General features: G+C 42.5%; 1 protein-coding gene across 1 annotated transcript in view; it reads right to left on the bottom strand.

Annotated features, from left to right (window-relative positions):
* LOC115466427 (zinc finger protein 585A-like) overlaps nucleotides 1-20,588 on the bottom strand; it is a 100,797-nt gene that overhangs the window by 79,296 nt on the left and 913 nt on the right. Inside the window, exons 2-5 of the mRNA XM_030197645.1 lie at nucleotides 15,235-15,415; nucleotides 10,159-10,285; nucleotides 9,384-9,497; nucleotides 8,607-8,720 (exon numbers count right to left, since the gene is read on the bottom strand). Coding sequence (XP_030053505.1) covers nucleotides 8,607-8,720; nucleotides 9,384-9,497; nucleotides 10,159-10,285; nucleotides 15,235-15,415 — 536 coding nt within the window. The remainder of the gene's footprint in view (nucleotides 1-8,606; nucleotides 8,721-9,383; nucleotides 9,498-10,158; nucleotides 10,286-15,234; nucleotides 15,416-20,588) is intronic.

Here is a 20,588-nt window from a genome sequence, read left to right as displayed (position 1 = left end):
TCCCCAAGAATAACAAGATTCCACGTAGAACCCCAAAGAGTAGCAACATTCCATGCTACCAATCCCGGGGCAAGCAGTTGCTTCCCATGTCTATCTCAATAGCAGACTATGGATTTTCCTCCAGGAACTTGTCCAAACCTTTTTTAAACCCAGATACGCTAACCGCTGTTACTACATCTTCCAGCAAAGAGTTCCAGAGCTTAACTATTGAGTGAAAAAATATTTCCTCCTATTTGTTTTAAAATTGTTTCTATGTAACTTCATTGAGTGTCCACTAGTCTTTGTACATTTTGAAAGAGTAAAAAACTTGATTCACTTCTACTCATTCTACACCACTCAGGATTTTATAGAACTCAATCATATCCCCTCTCAGCCGTTTCTTTTCCAAGCTGAAGAGCCCTAACCTCTTTAGCCTTTCCTCATAGAGTGGAGTGGAGGAGTAGCCTCGTGGTTAGTGCAGTAGACTTTGATCCTGGGGAACTGAGTTCAATTCCCACTACAGCTCCTTGTGACTCTGGGCAAGTCACTTAACCCTCCATTGCCCCTGGTACAAAAAATAAATACCTGAATATATGTAAACCGCTTTGAATGTAGTTGAAAAAACCTCAGAAAGGCAGTATATCAAGTCCCATTTCCCTTTCCCTTATATGGGAGGAGTTCCATCCTCTTTATCATTTTGGTCGCTCTTCCTTGAACCTTTTTGTAATTCCGTTATATCTTTTTTGAGATACAGTGACCACAACTGAATGCAATACTGAAGGTGAGGTCACACCATGGAGCGATACAAAGGCATTATAGTATCCTAAGTCTTCTTTACCATCCCCTTCCTAATAATTCCTAGCATCCTGTTTGCTTTTTTTGGCCACCGCTACACACAAGACAGAAGATTTCAGTATATTGTCTTCAATGAAACCTAGCTTTTTTCTTGGGTGTTGACCCCCAAGGTAGATCAGGTAACTATGATTCAGATTATTCTTCCCAATATGCATCACTGAATTAAATTTAATTGCATTAAATTTTATCTGCCATTTGGATGCCCAATTTCCTGAGGTCTTCCTGCAATTTATCACAGTCTAGATGTGTTTTAACAACCTTGAATAGTTTTATGTCATTTGCAAATTTAATCACCTCACTCATTGTTCCAATTTCCAGGTTATTTATAAATATGTTAAATAGCACCGGTCCCAGTACAGATCCCTGAGGCACTCCACTATTCAACCTCCTCCACTGAGAGAAATGGTCATTTAACCCTACCCTCTGTTTCCTGTCCAATAACCAATTCCTAATCCACAACAGAACATTACCTCCTATCCCATGACTCTTTAATTTTCTCAGGAGTCTCTCATGAGGAACTTTGTCAAAAGCTTTCTGAAAATCTAGATACACTACATCAACTGGCTCACCTTTATCCACGTTTATTCATGCCTTCAAAGAAATGACAACTTGATAAAGCAAGACTTCCCTTGGCTGAAATCATACTGATCTGTCCCATTAAACCATGTTTATGTGTTCTGCAATTTTATTCTTCATAATAGTTTCCACTATTTTACTCTGAACTGATGTCAGGCTTACCAGTCTGTAATTTCCCAGATCACCCCTGGAACCCTTTTTAAAAATTGGAGTCGTATTGGTGACCCTTCAATCTTCAAGTACTATGGATGATTTTAATGACAGGTTACAGATTACTAACAGTAGATTAGCAATTTCATGTTTGACATGCCATCCGGTCCAGGTAATTTACTACTCTTTACTTTATTGATATGGCTTAGTACGTCTTGCAGGTTCACCAAGATTTCTTCAGTTCCTCTGCATCATCACTCTTGAAAACCATTTCTGGTATAGGTAGCTTTCAAACATCTTCTTCCATAAAGAGCAAAGCAAAGAATTCATTCAGTTTCTCCGCTATTTGTCCTCCCAGAGTGCATCTTTTGCTCTTTTATGATCTAACGGCCCCACGGATTCCCCCACAGGCTTTCTGTTTCTGATGTACCGGAAAAGTTGTTACTGTGAGTTTTTGCCTCTACAGCAAGTTTCTCTTCATATTGGCTTTTAGCCTTCTTTATCAATGCTTTGCATCTAACTTGCCAGTGCTTATGTTGCTTCTTATTTTCTTCATTTGGGTCCTTTTTCCATTCTTTGAAGAACATTTTTTTTGGCTTTAATAGCCTCTTTCACTTCACCTTTTACCATGCTGGCTGTCGCTTGCTCTTCTTTCCATCTTTGTAAATACATGGAATGCATCTGGTCTGTGCTTCCAAGATGGTATTTTTAAACAATGTCCGTGCCTGATTTAATGTCCTAACCTTTGCAGCCGATCTTTTTAGCGTCTTTTTATCCATTTTCCTCATTTTATCATAGTCACCCTTTCAAAAATTAAATGCTGCTACAGTAGATTTAATTTCTGGCTTCAGTGCAGTATCCGCTCGAATGTGATCATGTTGTGATCACTGTTCCAGTGAACACAACATGTTACCTCTCGTATTATGCCCTGTACTCCACCAAGGACTAGATCTAAAATGGCTCCCCCTCTTCTCAGTTCCTGCACCAGCTGCTCCAATTAGCAGTCATTTATCACACCTAGGAATTTTATCTCCTTGGCGCTCCCTGATGGATGAATTGTCAAAATGTGGCTGAGATTGCCGCAGGTGGTCATGGCCACCATTCTGAAATTGGACATTTGCATTTATGTATCTCTTGTGCATTAACGTACAGAATATTAGCAGGAGGCAGTTTTGCTTGTTGTTAAAGACAAAATCACATAAAACTCACAAAACCAGAACACAAGATTCCAACCAAAGAACAAAGACCTACCACACCCATCTAACACGGCCTAACATGGCCTACCAGCAGCCCTAAGCGAACTGACACCATTATGAATATTGGGAAGCTGCTCCTAATAATATACTCCTTATCCTTGATCCATCTAACATTAACCACCCTACTCAATGACAGCAACATCATACCCATACTTCACAACCATCAAAATATGACCAAACACGCCACACCACACCAAACTGACAACAACCAAACAAGAGGAAGAACACAGATATGTGGACAACCTCAACACAAGGGAAAGAAAGGTCGTAACAAACCCACACTCACAAAGAAACAGCAACTGACAAAAATCCACATAATACTGAACATAGATCCTTACTTAACAATTCAAGTGGGTTACATTAATGCCAGATCTGTTGTAAATAAAGCAGCAATAACAACAGACTGGATCACGTCAGAAAACCTCGATCTGCTATTCATCACTGAAACCTGGATCCACGATCAAAAGGACCCATAATCCTAGACCTATGCCCCCTGGGTTACAAAATCACTCACTGGACCAGAAAGGAAAAGAGAGGTGGAGGTATAGCACTAATCCATCGTTCCCACTTCACTACCGCAACCACTGCCGAGTCCATAACATCCCAACTTGAAATCGCCTCAATTAGAATCCACCACACTACCCTGCTAGACCACCTAAATTGTGTCCTGTTTTATAGACCACCAGGCAACTGAATCAAATGCCAACAACACTTCATGGACTTCATATCAAACACGTGTGTAACCAGCCCCAATGTACTTATATTTGGAGACATCAATCTTCACCTAGAAGACCCAAACTCTACCAACACATGCGAATGCAATGAATTCCTCCATTTATAGGACCTTAAACGGCCACACACTTGACCTTTTCTCACACAAACTGTCCACAGATCAGAACCTAACAATATCAGATATTAAATGGACAACCGCACCACGGTCAGACCACTACAAAATAAACCTGTCCTTACAATGGCGAAAATGGGGTTCACACCGCATACAAGAACACACAACCTACAGCACAAGAGGCCAAATAGACTCGGCAACATTCTGGCAACAGATGTACAACGATGAATGGACAGCACAAACGGTATCTACACACTACCTCTCAGACTGGGACACAAGATGCAAAAACATATTAGACGAAATAGCACCCTTACAAACAAGAACCTCACATAGACACAATTCGATACCATGGTACAACGAAGAACTGAAAAAACTAAAAACACAAACCAGGAAACTCGAACGAGCTTGGAATAAAATAAAAGATGTGCAAACACTCCACGTATGGAAACTAACTCAAAGGAAATACAAATACGCAACAAGACAAGCCAAAAGATTATACTACAAAACCAAAATTGGGCCTGAATACAAAGACACAAAAAAACTATACCAACTCGTGAACAAACTACTAGACACCACCTTGGTCACCACAACCAACACAGACATCCCATCTGCAGACCAACTTGCCATTTACTTCAATGAAAAAATAAAAAACCTACGCAACACACTACCTCAGAACATCACCAACATCGAAAACTTCATTGAATGTATGGGCCCACTCCATGGTGAAACCCAGCGGACAGATTCTGGACAAGGTTCGCTCTCCTCACCGCTGAAACAGTCAACCAAGCGATCAACAGGTTCTCCAAGACTCATTGTAAATTGGATACATGCCCCAGCTATCTACTAAAATCCGCTCCCCTCCGCTTCATAGCAGACCTCACATCCCACTTAAACTACATGCTTCAACATGGTCTCTTCCCCAAGGAAAACGGCAACATCCTACTCACCCCAATACCAAAAGATACCAAGAAAAAAAGCAAACGATATCACCAACTATCCCACTGGTAGTCAAACCAGTGGCATACCAAGGACGGGGCGGTGGGGGCGGTCCGCCCCAGGTGTCAGCGGGTGGGGGGGGGGGGGTGCTCCGCTGGTGCCCCAGTCCCCACCTGCCTACCAGCTCCATGTTGCCACCCGGCACCTGACCCAGCCTTTAAAAAAAAATCTCTGAAGCGGAAGCGCGGCGCCTCGTGTCTGCTCTGCATGTAAAGGAAGAAAAATCACCTCATCGGCCGGCCTTCCCTCACTGTGTCCCGCCCTCGTGGAAATAGGAAGTTACATCAGAGGGCGCAACACAGTGAGGGAAGGCCGGCCGACAAGGCGATTTTTCTTCCTTTACACGCAGAGCAGACGCGAGGCACCAAGCCGCTTCAGAGATTTTTTTAAAAGGCTGGGTCAGGTGCCGGGTGGCAGGAGAAGAGGGTTGTCTGGCGACATGGAGCTGGTAGGCAGGTGGGGACTGGGGAGGGGGCTGGAACTGGGGTCTGAGAAGGGGGCCCTAATGCAAAGCATGTATGGGATTTGCGTTACAAGACGTATGAGGAGAGACTTGTGGACCTGAACATGTATACCCTGAAGGAAAGGAGAAACAGGGGTGATATGATACAGACGTTCAAATATTTGAAAGGTATTAATCTGCAAACAAACCTTTTCCGGAGAGGGGAAGGCGGTAGAACGAGAGGACATGAAATGAGATTGAAGGGGGGCACACTCAAGAAAAATGTCAGGAAGTATTTTTTCACAGAGAGAGTGGTGGATGCTTGGAATGCCCTCCCGTGGGAGGTGGTGGAGAGGAAAACGGTAACGGAATTCAAACATGCATGGGATAAACATAAAGGAATCCTCCTCAGAAGGAAAGGATCCCCAGAAGCTTAGCCAGCGGTGGGAGGCAGGGAAGACTTATACGGCCTGTGCCCTGAAAAAGACAGGTACAAATCAAGGTAAGGTATACACAAAAAATGACACATGAGTTTATCTTGTTGGGCAGACTGGGTGGACCATGCAAGTCTTTTTCTGCCGTCATCTACTATGTTACTATATGTGGATGAAGGGGACTGGAACGGGGGGTTGAAAAAGAGGGTAGGTGGGATAAGGGGGCTGAAAAGGGGACAGGGAGAAGTGGCTGGGGCAGGTGGGAGATGTGGGCTGGAACTGGGGGCCGAAAAGAGGGGGCAGAGAGAGAGGGGACAGATCCTGGATGGAAGGGGGGGGGGGCGAGAGGGAGGGCAGACCCTGGATGGATGGGAGAGGGAGGACAAATGGTAGATTGAAGGGGCAGAAAGAAAGGGCAGAAAGAAAGGGCAGACAGTGGATGAAAGGGGCAGAGATAGAGGGCAGATGTGGATGGAAGGCAGGGAGAGAGAGGGCAGACAGTGGATGGAAAGGGCAGGGAGAGAGGGCAGACATTGGATGGAGGGGACAGCAGAGAGGGCAGACACTGGATGGCAGAGAGGGAGCAAAGACAGATGCTGGATGGAAGGAAGACTGAAAAGAAGATGAGGAAAGCAGAAACCAGTAACAAACTGTAAATAAAATATATATTTTTTATTTTTTTGCTTAAGTAGTATTGTAGCTGTGTTAATAAATGTTTATAAATAGAACATGTAAATAAGGTAATCTTTTTATTGGACTAATTTTAATACATTTTACTTTCGGAGAACAAAACCCCCTCCCTCAGGTCAGGATAGGATACTGTAACAGCACTATACTGTATTGACCTGAGGAAGGAGGGTTTGGCCTCTGAAAGCTAAATTTATTAGTCCAATAAAATGATATTATTTGTTTTATTTCTATTTGTTAATTTGTAAAGTGGTGATTGGTATTTATTAGTTTTTTTTCAAATTTACATCTGCTGTCTTTATATTTTGCACAGCACTAGGGGACATTTTCTGTTTCTGTGGTGTTGCATTGTATGCAGAGTCTGGCATCTTGGGGGTTCAGTTTAATTTTTGTCTAAATAGAAAGTTTATGATTACTTATTCTATAGTGGATTAGGGTGTATCTGTGTTTGTGAAAAAGACATGGCTTTCAGTTGGCTTTGACTGTGCAGGATCGACGATCTGTACTATTCTGTCTGGTTTTGTTTTACAATAGGTGAATTGATGTTCTAGTGCTCACTGTAGTGTTTAAGATGCTTTCCTTTTCCTTGTGTGACTTGTAGAAATGACTGCTTATGGTATGGTAGAATTGCTCTATAGGTCCTGAGTGTTTTGTATTTTCGGTATGCCTAGTACTGGATCTTGGAGAGGGGTGTTAAAAAAATTACCAGCCCCGGGTGTCAACTACCCTAGGTACGCCACTGAGTCAAACTGATGGAAAGCATGGTAACCAAACAACTCACTGACTACATTAACAAATTCTCAATATTACATGAATCACAATCAGGATTCCGCTCCAGCCACAGTACCGAAACAGTACTAATTACCCTATTAGCCAAATTCAAACAAGAAATTGCAACTGGCAAAAGTGTACTTCTCCTCCAATTCGACATAGAAAACCATAAGATCCTACTAAGCATCTTGGAATACTGTGGAATTGGAGGAAGTGTACTTAGCTGGATCAAGGGTTTCCAACTACTAGAACATACCAAGTGAAATCAAATTCGAACATATCATCACCATGGATAGCAGATTGTGGAGTATCTCAAGGATCACCACTATCACCACTCCTTTTCAACCTAATGATGACCCCACTAGCCAAGTCCTTAGCCAATCAAGGCCTCAACCCTTTCATTTACGCAGACGATGTCACAATATACATCCCCTACAAACATGATCCAATAGAAATCATCAATGACATCAAACTCAGCTTGAACATCATGAACTCATGGGCGAATGCATTCCAACTAAAACTTAACACAGAAAAAACACACTGCCTCATCCTCTCATCCCAATACAACACGAATAAACCCACCAACATTACCACCCCAGACTTATGTACTTATGGTCCTAGTATACCCCTTGCCAGTCAGGGTTTCAGGATATGCATGAATATGCATGAATGGAGGCAGTGCATGCAAATCTAGTTCATGCATATTCATTGTGGATATCCTGAAAGCCTGACTGGCAAATGGTATTCCAGGACTGGACTTGGGAAACACTTCTATAACCCCAATCAACAAAACTTTAATGAGCTGCATTGCATGCAACATGATGCGTTACTATAAACTACATTACATGCACTGATTTACACTATTCCCCATGGCTAACTCAAAGAGCACCACATTCATCAGTCATGGACCCCCCCTTGTAACAATGGAGAAGCTCCTCCACTCCCACCAGCCCTTTCAACAAGACAGATTTCTGAACACCCTGATGCTTTAGGATGAAAGGTTTCACAAATCTGATCCTAGTCCCCAGGACACCCACCTCCAGCAGGTACATAAGTAATGCCACACTGGGAAAAGACCAAGGGTCCATCGAGCCCAGCATCCTGTCCACGACAGTGGCCAATCCAGGCCAAGGGCACCTGGCAAGCTTCCCAAACGTACAAACGTTCTATACATGTTATTCCCAGAATTGTGGATTTTTCCCAAGTCCATTTAGTAGTGGTTTATGGACTTATCCTTTAGGAAACCCTCTAACCCCTTTTTAAACTCTGCTAAGCTAACCTCCTTCACCACGTTCTCCAGAGTTTAATTATGCGTTGGATGAAGAAAACTTTTCTCCGATTTGTTTTAAATTTAGTACACTGTAGTTTCATCGCATGCTCCCTAGTCCTAGTATTTTTGGAAAGCGTGAACAGACGCTTCACAACCACCTGTTCCACTCCACTCATTATTTTTTATATACCTCTATCATGTCTCCCCTCAGCCATCTCCAGTCTCCAAAGGCAGCCTACTCTATCCAAAGTAGGGAAAGAGACAGTGGGAGGAGGAGAAAGGATGACGGCCTCTTATCCCACCAGTGCTCAATTCCTAAATGGTCCAGGAGGAAATTTAAACTTACTTGTTACAGAAGGGTGAGTCTGTTCGGACATCTCTGATTCAAGATGATCCACGAGGGGGAGATCTTCCTCTTGTTTAACACTCAGTGAGAACACGGACGTTACAATTGGAAGGCCTGTTATAGAAAAGCACATCTAACGTTATCAGCACCCTGTTGAACAATAGACTCAATTACAGGAACCTCTTCTTTGTAATAATACTTTGTTGGGATGGGGAGGGGGAGGAAGGGGTTGAGGGGTTTTTACCAGGTCACTGTTCAGGCTATATTATGTCCACATATTGAAGAGTTCTGATACGTCTAACACTGTGTTGTGTTTTGTATGTGTTATAAGGCTGGTGTATGTGGTTTTTCTCACTTGCAAACTATAAATAAAAATTAAAAAAAAAAAAAAAGGATTCACCAAAGATAGGATAATATTAAATTAGGAAACAGATTTTAAGTCTCCAAACATGTGATGAGAAATGTCCCATTTCCTGTGATCTGAAAATGCAAAGCCCTTTAAATCAAAACATTTAGTCGATTATGCGGACACTATGGGTACAAATACATTATCACTGGTTATCTAGAGGGAGGGTGGGAGGGAAGGGGAGGGGTATGAAGGGGGAAGAAATTGGGGGGGGGGGGGGGGAAGTCGATGATACGTTTTATGGTTGTATTGATCTATTATATCTATTAATATATTATGTTACTCCAGTTTATGAGGAAATATTGTTGTATATTTTAAAGTATCATCAATAAAAATAAAATGTTGAAACATAAATCAAAACATTTGCTTACTCTTGGTGGGGTCATTCAGGTTTTCTTTTCCCTCCTGTTCAACGTGTTGAGTGAAATGTTTCTCATCTTCCTTTTTAATCTTGAATATAACATCAGGATTAACAATTGAATAACCTGTCAATAAGAAGTAGGAAAATTACATTTAAATTGTATTTCTAGAATCCCTGGGGAGGTTCTCCCTTTTTTTTGTTCTGATGGAGAAGTGTGTGTGTGTCTACAGGGAGGTGAGCATATATCTATCTTTGGCTGTATATTTTGCTGGGAGAAAGGAGGGAGCTGCAGCCTGCACTTCATTAACATTAAACACTGGAGGTTTGCTGGTACAGTCATTTCTATTCAACACTCCAATAGGTGGAGGCTGTACAGGTATCAATATTCTCTGTGACATCTGTTACTATCTAAAGGGGGTAACACATTGCACAGTACAGATGACTAGTCTACAGCAGACATGTGAAGCTCTAACACAGAAGTTGCAGTTCTCAGCAAGAAATCTGAGAAGTAAATCCTCTCTCTGGTCTTCAGTGCCAAATTGTTGTTGTATACAAAAGGGAAACAGACTCCCGCTGGTCTCATGTGAAGCCTCTAGTTTAAGTTATATGTTTTATCTTACAGCACAGAGCAGCACCTTTTGCAAAGTCTGCAGTAGTAGCTGTTTCACTAGCTCTTGTTGGCTATGGGGTGGCATCAGAAGCCAGGTGCCCATGGGACCTGTGATTTTTATAATAGTGATTCCATAATGTGCCTGTGTGGTACACGATACAGAAGACATATTTACCTCGTGATCTAAGGATGTCATGAATCTCCTCGATGATCTTCTTATACAGCTCCTTCTGCCATTCTCTCAGAATGTCCCACTCAGCTTCCAAAAAATAAGCAGCGACATCCTTGAATGAGACTGATGCCTAGTACAACAAACAGGATACCCTCAGCCAAAGTTTCATTTTGACGTTTTGTGTTATATGACCTCTTGTCAGTGACAGAGGTGTAGCTTGACACCCAACTTTGGGCAGGGCTCAGCCCAACGTGGTGGGCACGACAACCCTGCCTGGCATCTCTCCCTCCCCCCCTCCCCAAGTGATTGGGGAGTCACTTAACTCTACTCTCCCAACTCTCCCCAATACCTTTAAATCCTTTAGGTCTTCGCTGGCAGAGAGCAGTAACTTGCTGTCCTTGCTCAGGCTGGCTCCGACCCTTCCCTCTAATGTAAGTTCTGTCTGCGGGTCCAGGAAATTGCTTCAGAGGGAAATCTCGGCCCTGCGCAAGCAGGAGGAATGTGCTGCTGCTCTCTGCTGGCGAAGAACTAAAGGATTTAAAGGTGGAGGGGAAGGTGGTTGGTGGAGTGGTGTTAAGTGAACCCTCTCCCCCTCCCCCGATCTCCTGGAGGGAGAGGTAAAGGGAGTCTTCAGCTGGCAGGGCTTGGGGATCCCCACCAGCCTCCTCACTGCTGGGTAGGCCTTAGTCCAAAGTGGGTGGGCCTGTGCCCACTCGGGCCCAGTGAGATCAGATCTCCTGTAGATTATAGTAGGAAGAGAGACCGGTTCCCTTAACTATCTAGTACTATGGCTAAATTGTCAGGTTGCCATTGACAGTGGAAATCTCAAGGTAGAGCTACAGGAATCAGCACATGTGGATCAGAGACTTTGGCCTGTGTGGGGTGGGTGAAGGAGGAGGCAGCCATAGATGAAGAGGTGGGAGGGAGAGAGGCTGCTAGGTTGGTGTCTGAAGGAAGGAACATACCTACCAGGCTGTTGCTACATATATTTTTCGTGTAAGATCTTGGGCAAGAGCAAACATGTTGAAATTAAATGCTGATAAAACTGCTGTTGATTTTTGGACATCGGAAATATGAAAGAGTGACACCACTATTGACTGAGATACACTGGCTGCCGGTCAGGGCCAAGATCATTTAGAAATTAATGTGTCTGGATTGGGCTTTGTTTATCTATTGTGAAGAGCAAAGAAACTACAAGCCCCAGAAGGCAGTGCAGCACCAGAGAGATTCAGAACCAAGGAACTACAAAGCCCAGAAGGCAGGGCAACGTCAGAGAAGCCAGGAGCTAAGAAACTACAAGCCCCAGAAGGCAGTGCAGCACCAGCAGACAGATCAGGGGAAGGGAGAAGAATCTATGCAAGGGGGGGAGGAGCCGGGGTGTGATTGGGAGATGGAATCAGATGGGGGAAGGGAGGAGCCCCTAGACCGGGAGGAAGGGGAGGAGAGAATGGAACTGGAGGAGGAGAAAGGAGGGGAGAATGAGGAGGAAATGGAAGTGCTGGTGGAGGGCTCTTAAAGTGAGTTATGAGCTGAACTGGGGCGAGTGAATGAAGCCTTGGTGAATTGACCCGGTGGGTGGATGTCAGGTGGTTTTGTGCTGACAAATGAGGGAGGTGGGTCATTAGGTCTAAGAGTGAGAAAGTGACTTAGACCATATTGCCATTGAATGGAACTGTTTAATTTCATTTCTAAGATGAACTGTGTTTGAAGGCAATGCTAAACTAAACTGTGTTTGAAAGCAGTGCTAAAACTGAATTGAGGAGGAAAACATTGCTAACTGAACTGAATTGTGAGCAGTGCTCATTAACTGTGGGAAAGAGCAGTGCTACTAAGTACTGGATTAGAAGCAGTGCTGGGGAAAACCATATTGAAAGCAGGGCTAAAGTGAACTGTGTGGAAAGCAGGCCCAAGCTGAACTATATTGCAAGCAGGGTTTCAATGAACTGTGTTTAAAAGTGGAGCTACACTGAGGAGAGGGAAAGGCCTGTGAAGCCTTAAAGCAGAGTAAATGTACTCTGGAGATAATAAAGCACTTCTGGTGATTTGCCTGTTGTCCGGAGACCCTGATTGCAGACGGTCGACTCGTGAGTGAAGGGCGTGCTTGGTAAAGAAAGGAAGAGACTGAGAAAGAGTGGTGCGGATCTGGCGGCTGAGCATGACACTATATGATTTGCTGAATAATAATGTTCTTATATATCCAACTGCTAAACATGTTACTTCTAAACGTAACTATGAACGTTCTTACTCGCATCAGATTACTCACTACTGGAATTTGATGCAAATAAATCTAAAACAGGGTGTTTCTTATGGGTCATTTTACAAAAATCTGAAAACATTTTTATTCCAAGAGTATTTGGTTTTAAAAGTTGTATCATTATTCACTGTATACCTGAGTAATTTTGTTGTACACCGCTTTGGACCTATTAGAGCAATTTAGCGGTATATCAAGCATAAGATTAGATTAGAAAAGTGCTGGGGTCAGGCCTGGGTAGAGGAGGAAGAGAAAGAACATTACTGTGTCTGTGTCCGTCCATATTGTTGCTATTAGGAGGCTGTAATCCATTTAGAAAGGGCAGAGATGGCAGTAAAGAGGGAAGGAGAAGCTCTTTATATTACATTTCCCATTTCCTATATTTCGCTTATACTGTTAAGTTCAAGGCAGATTCCATACAAAGAGATCAGAGGCACAATTCTGGGAACATACGAAAGAGAACATCAAACAATAATAGAGTGATCTTGAGTAAGCAACATCGACCTTCAACTCTACTAAGAAGAGATTACATATTTTCAAAATAACATTATCTTAACAGATCTCCTAAAAACATCATAATTTGCTAGATACAGCCAGTGTATTCCAGATTTTTGTTGCCTGATTAAAAAAAAAAGACAAAAAATTCTGATACAAGCTGTTAAGCCCATTAAAACAGGCAATATTTTTTATTTCTGACATATAATGTAAAATTTGATGAATGTAATGTGTAGTGCTTGAAAGGGTGCAGGGAAAAGTTGGGGATACAGAGAGAGTGACAGTGTGTGTGTGAGAGAGAGAGAGAGAGAGAGAGAGAGCTGCTAGGAGTCCCTGTGACAGTGGAGGGTCATTTGCTCCTTAGCCAGTTGTTTGAGGCAGCAAAGCAGGGCTCGTTTTTGAGTAGCCTGCCCTCCCTCCCCCATACATTTTCTTGTAACCTATATGGGGTATGGTGCGGTATTTTTGGACTTCAATGTGTTCACTGTATGTGTGGTGTGTGTGAGCGACGTGCCTGGGATACATTCCCGGCTTCGCTGTCCCACTGAGTGTGTGTGTGAGTGAGAGAGAGAGACAAAGTGTGTGTGAGCGACATGCCTGGGATAAATTCCCGGCGTCACAGAGCGGGACAGCGACGCCGGGAATGTATCCCAGGTACGTCGCTCACACACACCACACATACAGTGAACTCATTGAAGTCCAATAATAACGCACCATACCCCATACAGGTTACAGGAAGATGTATCGGGGGCAGGTGACTCAAAAATGAACCCTGCTTTGCTGCCTCAAACAACTCTGTCTCTCTCTCTCTCCTTCTGAACTCACTCTCACACACTCTCTTCTCTCTTTCACACAGACACACACACACTTTGTCTCTCTCTCTCACTCACACACAGCGGGACAGCGAAGCTGGGAATGTATCCCAGGCACGTCGCTCACATACACCACACATGCAGTGAACTCATTGAAGTCCAGCAATAACGCACCATACCCCATATAGGTTACAGGAAGATGTATGGGGGAGGGAGGGCAGGCGACTTAAAAATGAGCCCTGCTTTGCTGCCTCAAACAACTGGCTAAGAAGCAAATGACCCTCCACTGTCACAGGGACTCCTAGCAGCTCTCTCTCTCACACACACACATATACACACTGTCACTCTCTCTGTACCCCCAACTCTTCCCCGCACCCTTTCAAGTACTACACATTACGTTCATCAAATTTTACATTATATGTCAGAAATAAAAAATATTGCCCGTTTTAATGGGCTTAACGGCTTGTTCTGATATATTTCATGGCCTTACATGTTGGAAATGCTCAACTGACTGCACGTCTGATATCTTTTAGTACAATTCAAGGTATAAATTAATCTATACATATAAGATGGTGCAATTCTCTGAACAATTTTGAATATTAAACAATACAATTTACAATAAATTCTGGCTTCTATAGGTTGCCAGTGTGGCTCAATATACCATGGTGTCATTCTATCAATTTTTTTCACGGAACAGATCAAGGAATGGATGTGTTTTGTAAGGTTTGTAGTTTCCATAATGGATACTTTGAACAACCCAAATAAAGTACATTACAGTAGTGCAATTTAGATAGCATCAAGGCCTGTACAACCAATCTAAACGTTTCCTTCTCAAATTGCATAAAATCCAGAAACAACTCTTAACTAAAGAATTCACTTAGGATTCCATTGTTAAATTCTGATCAAACATAATACCTAAGATTCTTCTCCTTGACTCCTGCAAGAAAGAACTTCTGAAACTAAGGAAAGATAAAACTATCAGTCTTTCAAATACTAATCAAAGAAATGCACATATCTATTCTATGTTTAATCTCAGTTATATCAGTGAATATAGGGATAAAAACACTGATGTTGGTTACCATATATAAAAACCTGGAAACCTGCTTCTTCCAATTTTGTACCTAATGAAAACAAGGGGGGGAGGGGTGATTCTTAATGTGGCAGGGGAGTGAGCTTCAGAGCTGGGGTTAAGTGTTGGTGGCCTGACTTCCCCTTCATGTTCCTCACTGGCCATCTCTTCTCCTTCTGGCATGGGCTGGAGGCATCTTAATGCAAATTTATGCAGCAGGCCATTAAACTATATTTGCAAACTTTTTGGGGGCTCCACCAGAGCAATCCAGACAATGAAAGCGGTTTTCAGATTCCCAAATGTCCTTTCTATGACTGAGCAGGTAGTGGGGTGAACCCTGCTGTACTGTTCCTCTGCTGGATGCTGTGCTCATGTGCTGCCACTCTTTGTGTGTCTTTCCCTGGCACCTGTGCTGCACCCTGTGGACAAGAGGAGAGAGAAGAATTTCTTACCTGATCACAAACCAGGGCAGACATTTCCTTCTCAACTGCAATTTTCTGCTGCTGCTGGGATAGATTCAGGCTGGAAAGATGAATAAGACAACAGCAGACCGGGCTGATTCGTCTCAGAAATGATCCCTCCTCTCCCCCTCTGTAGATCTGGCACTGGACCTTGCAGCAGGGAGTTCCAATACTGGGAAGATAAAAAGTTTCTCTTTTTATTCTGTGTTTTCTGTTCCTTGCAGCAGCCCTGCAGTAGGGGCGGAAACACCAGCTGAGCATGCTCAGAAATCTTCACTCTGCCCCTTTGTTGACATCACTCTTGGCTATCCCACCTCCTTAAGGTGGATCTCTTGAAATAGCAGACAGTCAACATACAGGTCCCACAGTGGAAGAACAGATCAGGAACTGACATAGGCCACGTGCAACTGTGGCCTTGTGCTTCTTTTTTTTTTTTTTTAATATAGTTTTTATTTATTATCATAGTAACCAGAATAACAATGCAGCAAAAAAAAAACCAAAAAACATCAAATAAAGGTAGGCCAGCATGTAAGGGGGGAGGGAGGTAATGCTGAATTGTGGGCAGGGAAAATGATGCTGGATTCTGCCAAAGACAGGGTTTGGGAATGGAAGAGAGCAGAAGAAATGTTTGGAGGAAACAGGAAGTGCTGCAACGTAATTATTTTTTTAAATTGTGATTAATAATTAATGCATTAATTACAGTGCTTTTTTTGTAGAAAAAAGGGCGCCGGTACTCGTGGACGGAGTCACCACATATGACTCCACCCCTATTATAGCTACACCCACATTTGCCACACCCCTTATACCAGCCATAGCGCATATAAGCAGACATCATTGAAAATATTATACTAGTATAGGAGAAAAAAATAATTTGATTTTTTTTAATTATAAATAATTTCTGTAAGCTGTTACAGCTCCAGTAGTATACCCAGTGCAAAATAAGACAGCAGATGTAGATTCTCAAATTGGACATATTCCAGACACTAAAATGAAAATAAAATGATTTTTTCTACCTTTGTTGTCTGGTGACTTTGTTTTTCTGATCTTGCTGGCTCAGTATCTGATTCTGCTGCTATCTATCCTCTTAACTCCGTTTCCAGGGCTTCCTTTCCATTTATTTCTTTATTTTCTCCTTTCTTCTTCATTTCTTGCCCTACATCCTTAAGTAAAAGCTGGGTCCTCCACAGACTTGACTGTCCAGTGGATCCAGCTTCTGCCTATTTTCTACATCCATGTGCAGTTTTTCTCCTCTCTTCCTTTTCCCTCATCTCATCGCCTTCCTCACTCTTCCCTCACCTCCATCCATGTCCAGCAGCATTTCTTCTCTCTCCCTTCCCTCTCCTCCATCCACCCATGTCTAGCAGCCCTCCTCTCCCCTGCCCTCCATCCACCCATGTCCAGCGACCCCCCCGTCCCCCTGCCATCTACCCATGTCCAGCGATTCTCTCTTCCCCCTGCCATCCACACATGTCCAGCGATTCTTCTGTCCCCCTGCCCTCCACCCATGTCCAGCGACCCCCCCATCCCCCCTGCCATGCACCCATGTCCAGCGATTCTCTCTTCCCCCTGCCATCCACCCATATCCAGTGACCCCCCGTCCCCCCTGCCATCCACCCATGTCCAGCGATTCTCTCTTCCCCCTGCCATCTCTTCCCCCTGCCCTCCACCCATGTCCAGCGACTCTCCTCGTTTCCCTGCTCCTCCTCCCTCCAGCCACCCATACCCATCTGAGCTCCCCTCCCCGACCCAGTCCCCAAGACCTCACCTGCCTACCAGCTCCATGCCGACGACTCTCTTCTGCCACCTGGCACCGTGACCCAGCCTTTAAAAAAATCTACGAAGCAGCGGAGTGATGCCTTGCGTCTGCCCGTAAAAGAATAAAAATCGCCTCATCACGTCGGCCGGCCTTCTCTCACTGTGTTCCGCCCTTGTGGAAATAGGAAGTTACATCAGAGGGCGGGACACAGTGAGGGAAGGCCGGCCGACGAGGTGATTTTTCTTCTTTTACGGGCAGACGCGAGGCACCGCTCCGCCGCTTCGTAGATTTTTTTAAAAGCTGGGTCACGGTTACGGGTGGCAGGAGAAGAGGGTCGTCGGCACGGAGCTGGTAGGCAGGTGGGGACTAGGTCGGGGAGGGGACCTACAAAAAAAGGTGCCAGTACGCTGTACCGGCGCATACCAGCACAAAATAAAGCACTGATTAATTACATAGTTAACTGCAATTAACTTGCAGGCCTAAATGTAACAAGTATAGACAACCTATACAGGTGTGTTTGAAAATTTCATTTAAATCAAGCCTGTGGCACAAACATATACTTCTGTATCTTTCTGCCACATTTTCTTCTTCCCAGACTGCTTTTGTTGGAACTTGAGGATTTTCTCTCTCCACGCAATTCAGAGCAATCCCTTTGGACTGACTGATCAATGTCATTCTGGTGTTTTTCTCTTTTAGCCCTATATCCAGTTTCTTTGCATCCTGCTTTTTATCAGTTGGCATTGGGGATGAGCCAGGTGACCATAACCTCTTCATTCTCCAGCCATGTTGTAATATTTATAAAGTTTTCAATGAATGAGACATGCCATTTTATTATGCCTTTCTGTTCAATAATTTTTGCATTTATTATCTTTTACGTTATCATTATTATCATTATCCTTTGCCTATGTATTTATGTAATTCTTTGTATAAATATTACATTTAATAATTTTTCAATTTGGATTACAGTGATCCTTTTTATTATTTATTTATATATCTATGAATTATTGTCTGATTCTAAAAAAAAATTTTTGGTTTAAAAAAATTATTTAAATTTTTTTTTGTTAAGATACAATATTTATTTTATAATATGTCATACCATGCGTTTTATTTGTTCACTAATTTTTCCACATTTTTAAATGTTTGTTCTTATTATAAATGACTTGTTCTAAATTTTTTACTGTCATTTTCAGTATATGTTTAATGACTGATACTGCTATTTTATTTTCAAATTACATACAATATATTCATGTTTATTATTTATTATGTATTTATTATTATTATTTTTTCTTACTTAGATTGATCAAGACCCCTGAGGCAGGCCTTAGGGCCGAAACACGGCTGTGTCGAGTCGTTTTTTAGAAACCCAATAAAGTTTTTTTTGGTATCCTCCTTGGTTTCTCCTCACTTCTTTTTGTTTCACATCTCACGGTACTGTGAGGTTTTTTACCTCCATTTTTTTGCGTATTTGATTTATTCGGAGGTCCCCATATGGCCTTTGAACAGTGGGATAACGTTCTCAGCATTAGCAAAGAATGCTTACAAAAACTACTACAAGAACCGCCCGTATTCTCAGATCATGAAAGCACTGCAGAATCCCTTGAACATTCTTGGTTTCACCTGATGAATATGAAGAAGGGTATCATAAGAAATGAAATGCATTACATGATGTGACCCTTATTGACTATTGTAGAATCAAACGTATCCCACGGAGCCTGAGGATCACTAAAGCACCCACTATGTTTACTGATGACCAAGTTTTTTTAGACCACTGGTATGCGATTTTGAACAAATGTTCGCTGGACTTAATGATACTACTAGCAGAAACTTCGAAGAAATGGAGTGATGATCTTAAGACTGAATTCAATGGATCTATTGAATCTGTCAACAAAGTTGATACTAACTTTGAACAAACATATGACAATTTTAATAAATGCATGGACACTTCTTGATCTGAGATTAAAAAAAAACAAAAAGAGAAAAATTTAAACGTGATAAGAGGGATTACCGCATGGGAACCGTATATCCATGGAGTAGAGCAAGGGACAGGTAGAAATACGACCTATGTCCTCATCACATACACGTAGCCCTAGGCGTCCTTTTCCCCACTCCACCATTACCAGATTCCAGAATACTATCCTCATCAGTCCAATCATACCACAGAAGAACGTAGTAGGAAACGTATACGGAGTGACTCAGATGATTTCTTCACCTCACATCCTAATAGCCCAGCAATTATCCCTGATGAACAACAGAGTGCATCTTTTTTAGATCGGATATGGGCAATATCCACAGAGACATTACCCTCTTATGCAAGGAAGAGTCAGAGGTTGGGAAACAACGAGATAGTGGTTACAGATCTGCCCATTTTCAATTTATCCAACTTTACACTCGATAATACTCATATTTCAGTTTTACAGAAAGGTCTGTCTTTTGTACCATCTACACAATATGATCCTTTTCAAACCAGGATAGATTTACACAAGTTCATTAGGAAATTACAAACCACATTATTTTTTTCAGAAACAACTTCTACATACACAGAAAATTCAGTCGTTAGGAAGAAATCGAAATGGAACCCACCAGGCAACATGGATCCACAAATTCAGGCATTTCAGAAATGCATTTTAGCAGATATTTCTACGCTGGAACAACGCAAACAGTTGAGATATTACAATCTTACTATGGCAGAAAATAAAGCAATGAGAGAACTCTCTACTAATCGTGATATAGTAATCAAACCTGTGGATAAAGGTGGGGGCATTGTTGTACAAAATAGACATGAATACATAGCAGAGATTACAAGACAAATATATGATTCAGAGTACTATCTCCCCCTAGATTCAGATCCAACAGATGACTTATCCCCAGCGCTGGAACTCACTCCCCCTCCACATTAAGAGTCAACCCACCTTGGCAGCATTCAAAAAGCACCTTAAAGCCTACCTTTTCTCTGAGATCTTTGGCTCCTCTACCATTTGAAAGAATATTTTTCAAGGTCCATAGAATGATTCATAAGATCATATATGGCGAAATCCCCTAGCTATATGAATGACCTTATCGACCTTCCAATCAGAAACAGATCAATGTCCTCACGTACTTACCTCAATTTACACCTTCCCAACTGTAAAGGAATTAAATACAAAACCTACTATGCATCCAGTTTCTCCTTCTTGGGTAGTCAGCTTTGGAATGCTCTACCTAGATCCATCCAAACTATTAATGACTATCTACCCTTCAGGAAAATGTTGAAGATACATCTTTTCAAACAAGTTTATCCTAACGACCCTACTTAATCCACCTAAACTACTCCTGCTATGACATTGACTCTGACACCGATTATGCCTTTGACCGTCTCCCAAATCTTATCATACTCATCCTCCAATCCTTTCTTCTCCATCTTTCCATACCATACCCCTCCCAATCTCCTTTCCTTTTGCCTATCCTATCCTTACCTTCCCATATCCAAATCATTTATTCTTAAAACCTTATCATTATAATGTTTATTACAGCTTGTAATATTCTCTTACAGAACTTGTATTATTTTATTTTTACTATGTAAGCCGCATTGAGCCTGCTATGTGTGGGAAAG

The sequence above is a fragment of the Microcaecilia unicolor genome, chromosome 3 (genome assembly GCF_901765095.1).
Source record: "Microcaecilia unicolor chromosome 3, aMicUni1.1, whole genome shotgun sequence".
NCBI lineage: Eukaryota > Metazoa > Chordata > Amphibia > Gymnophiona > Siphonopidae > Microcaecilia > Microcaecilia unicolor.
Note: the sequence above shows the minus strand (reverse complement) of the source record. Positions and strands in the feature narration are given on the sequence as shown.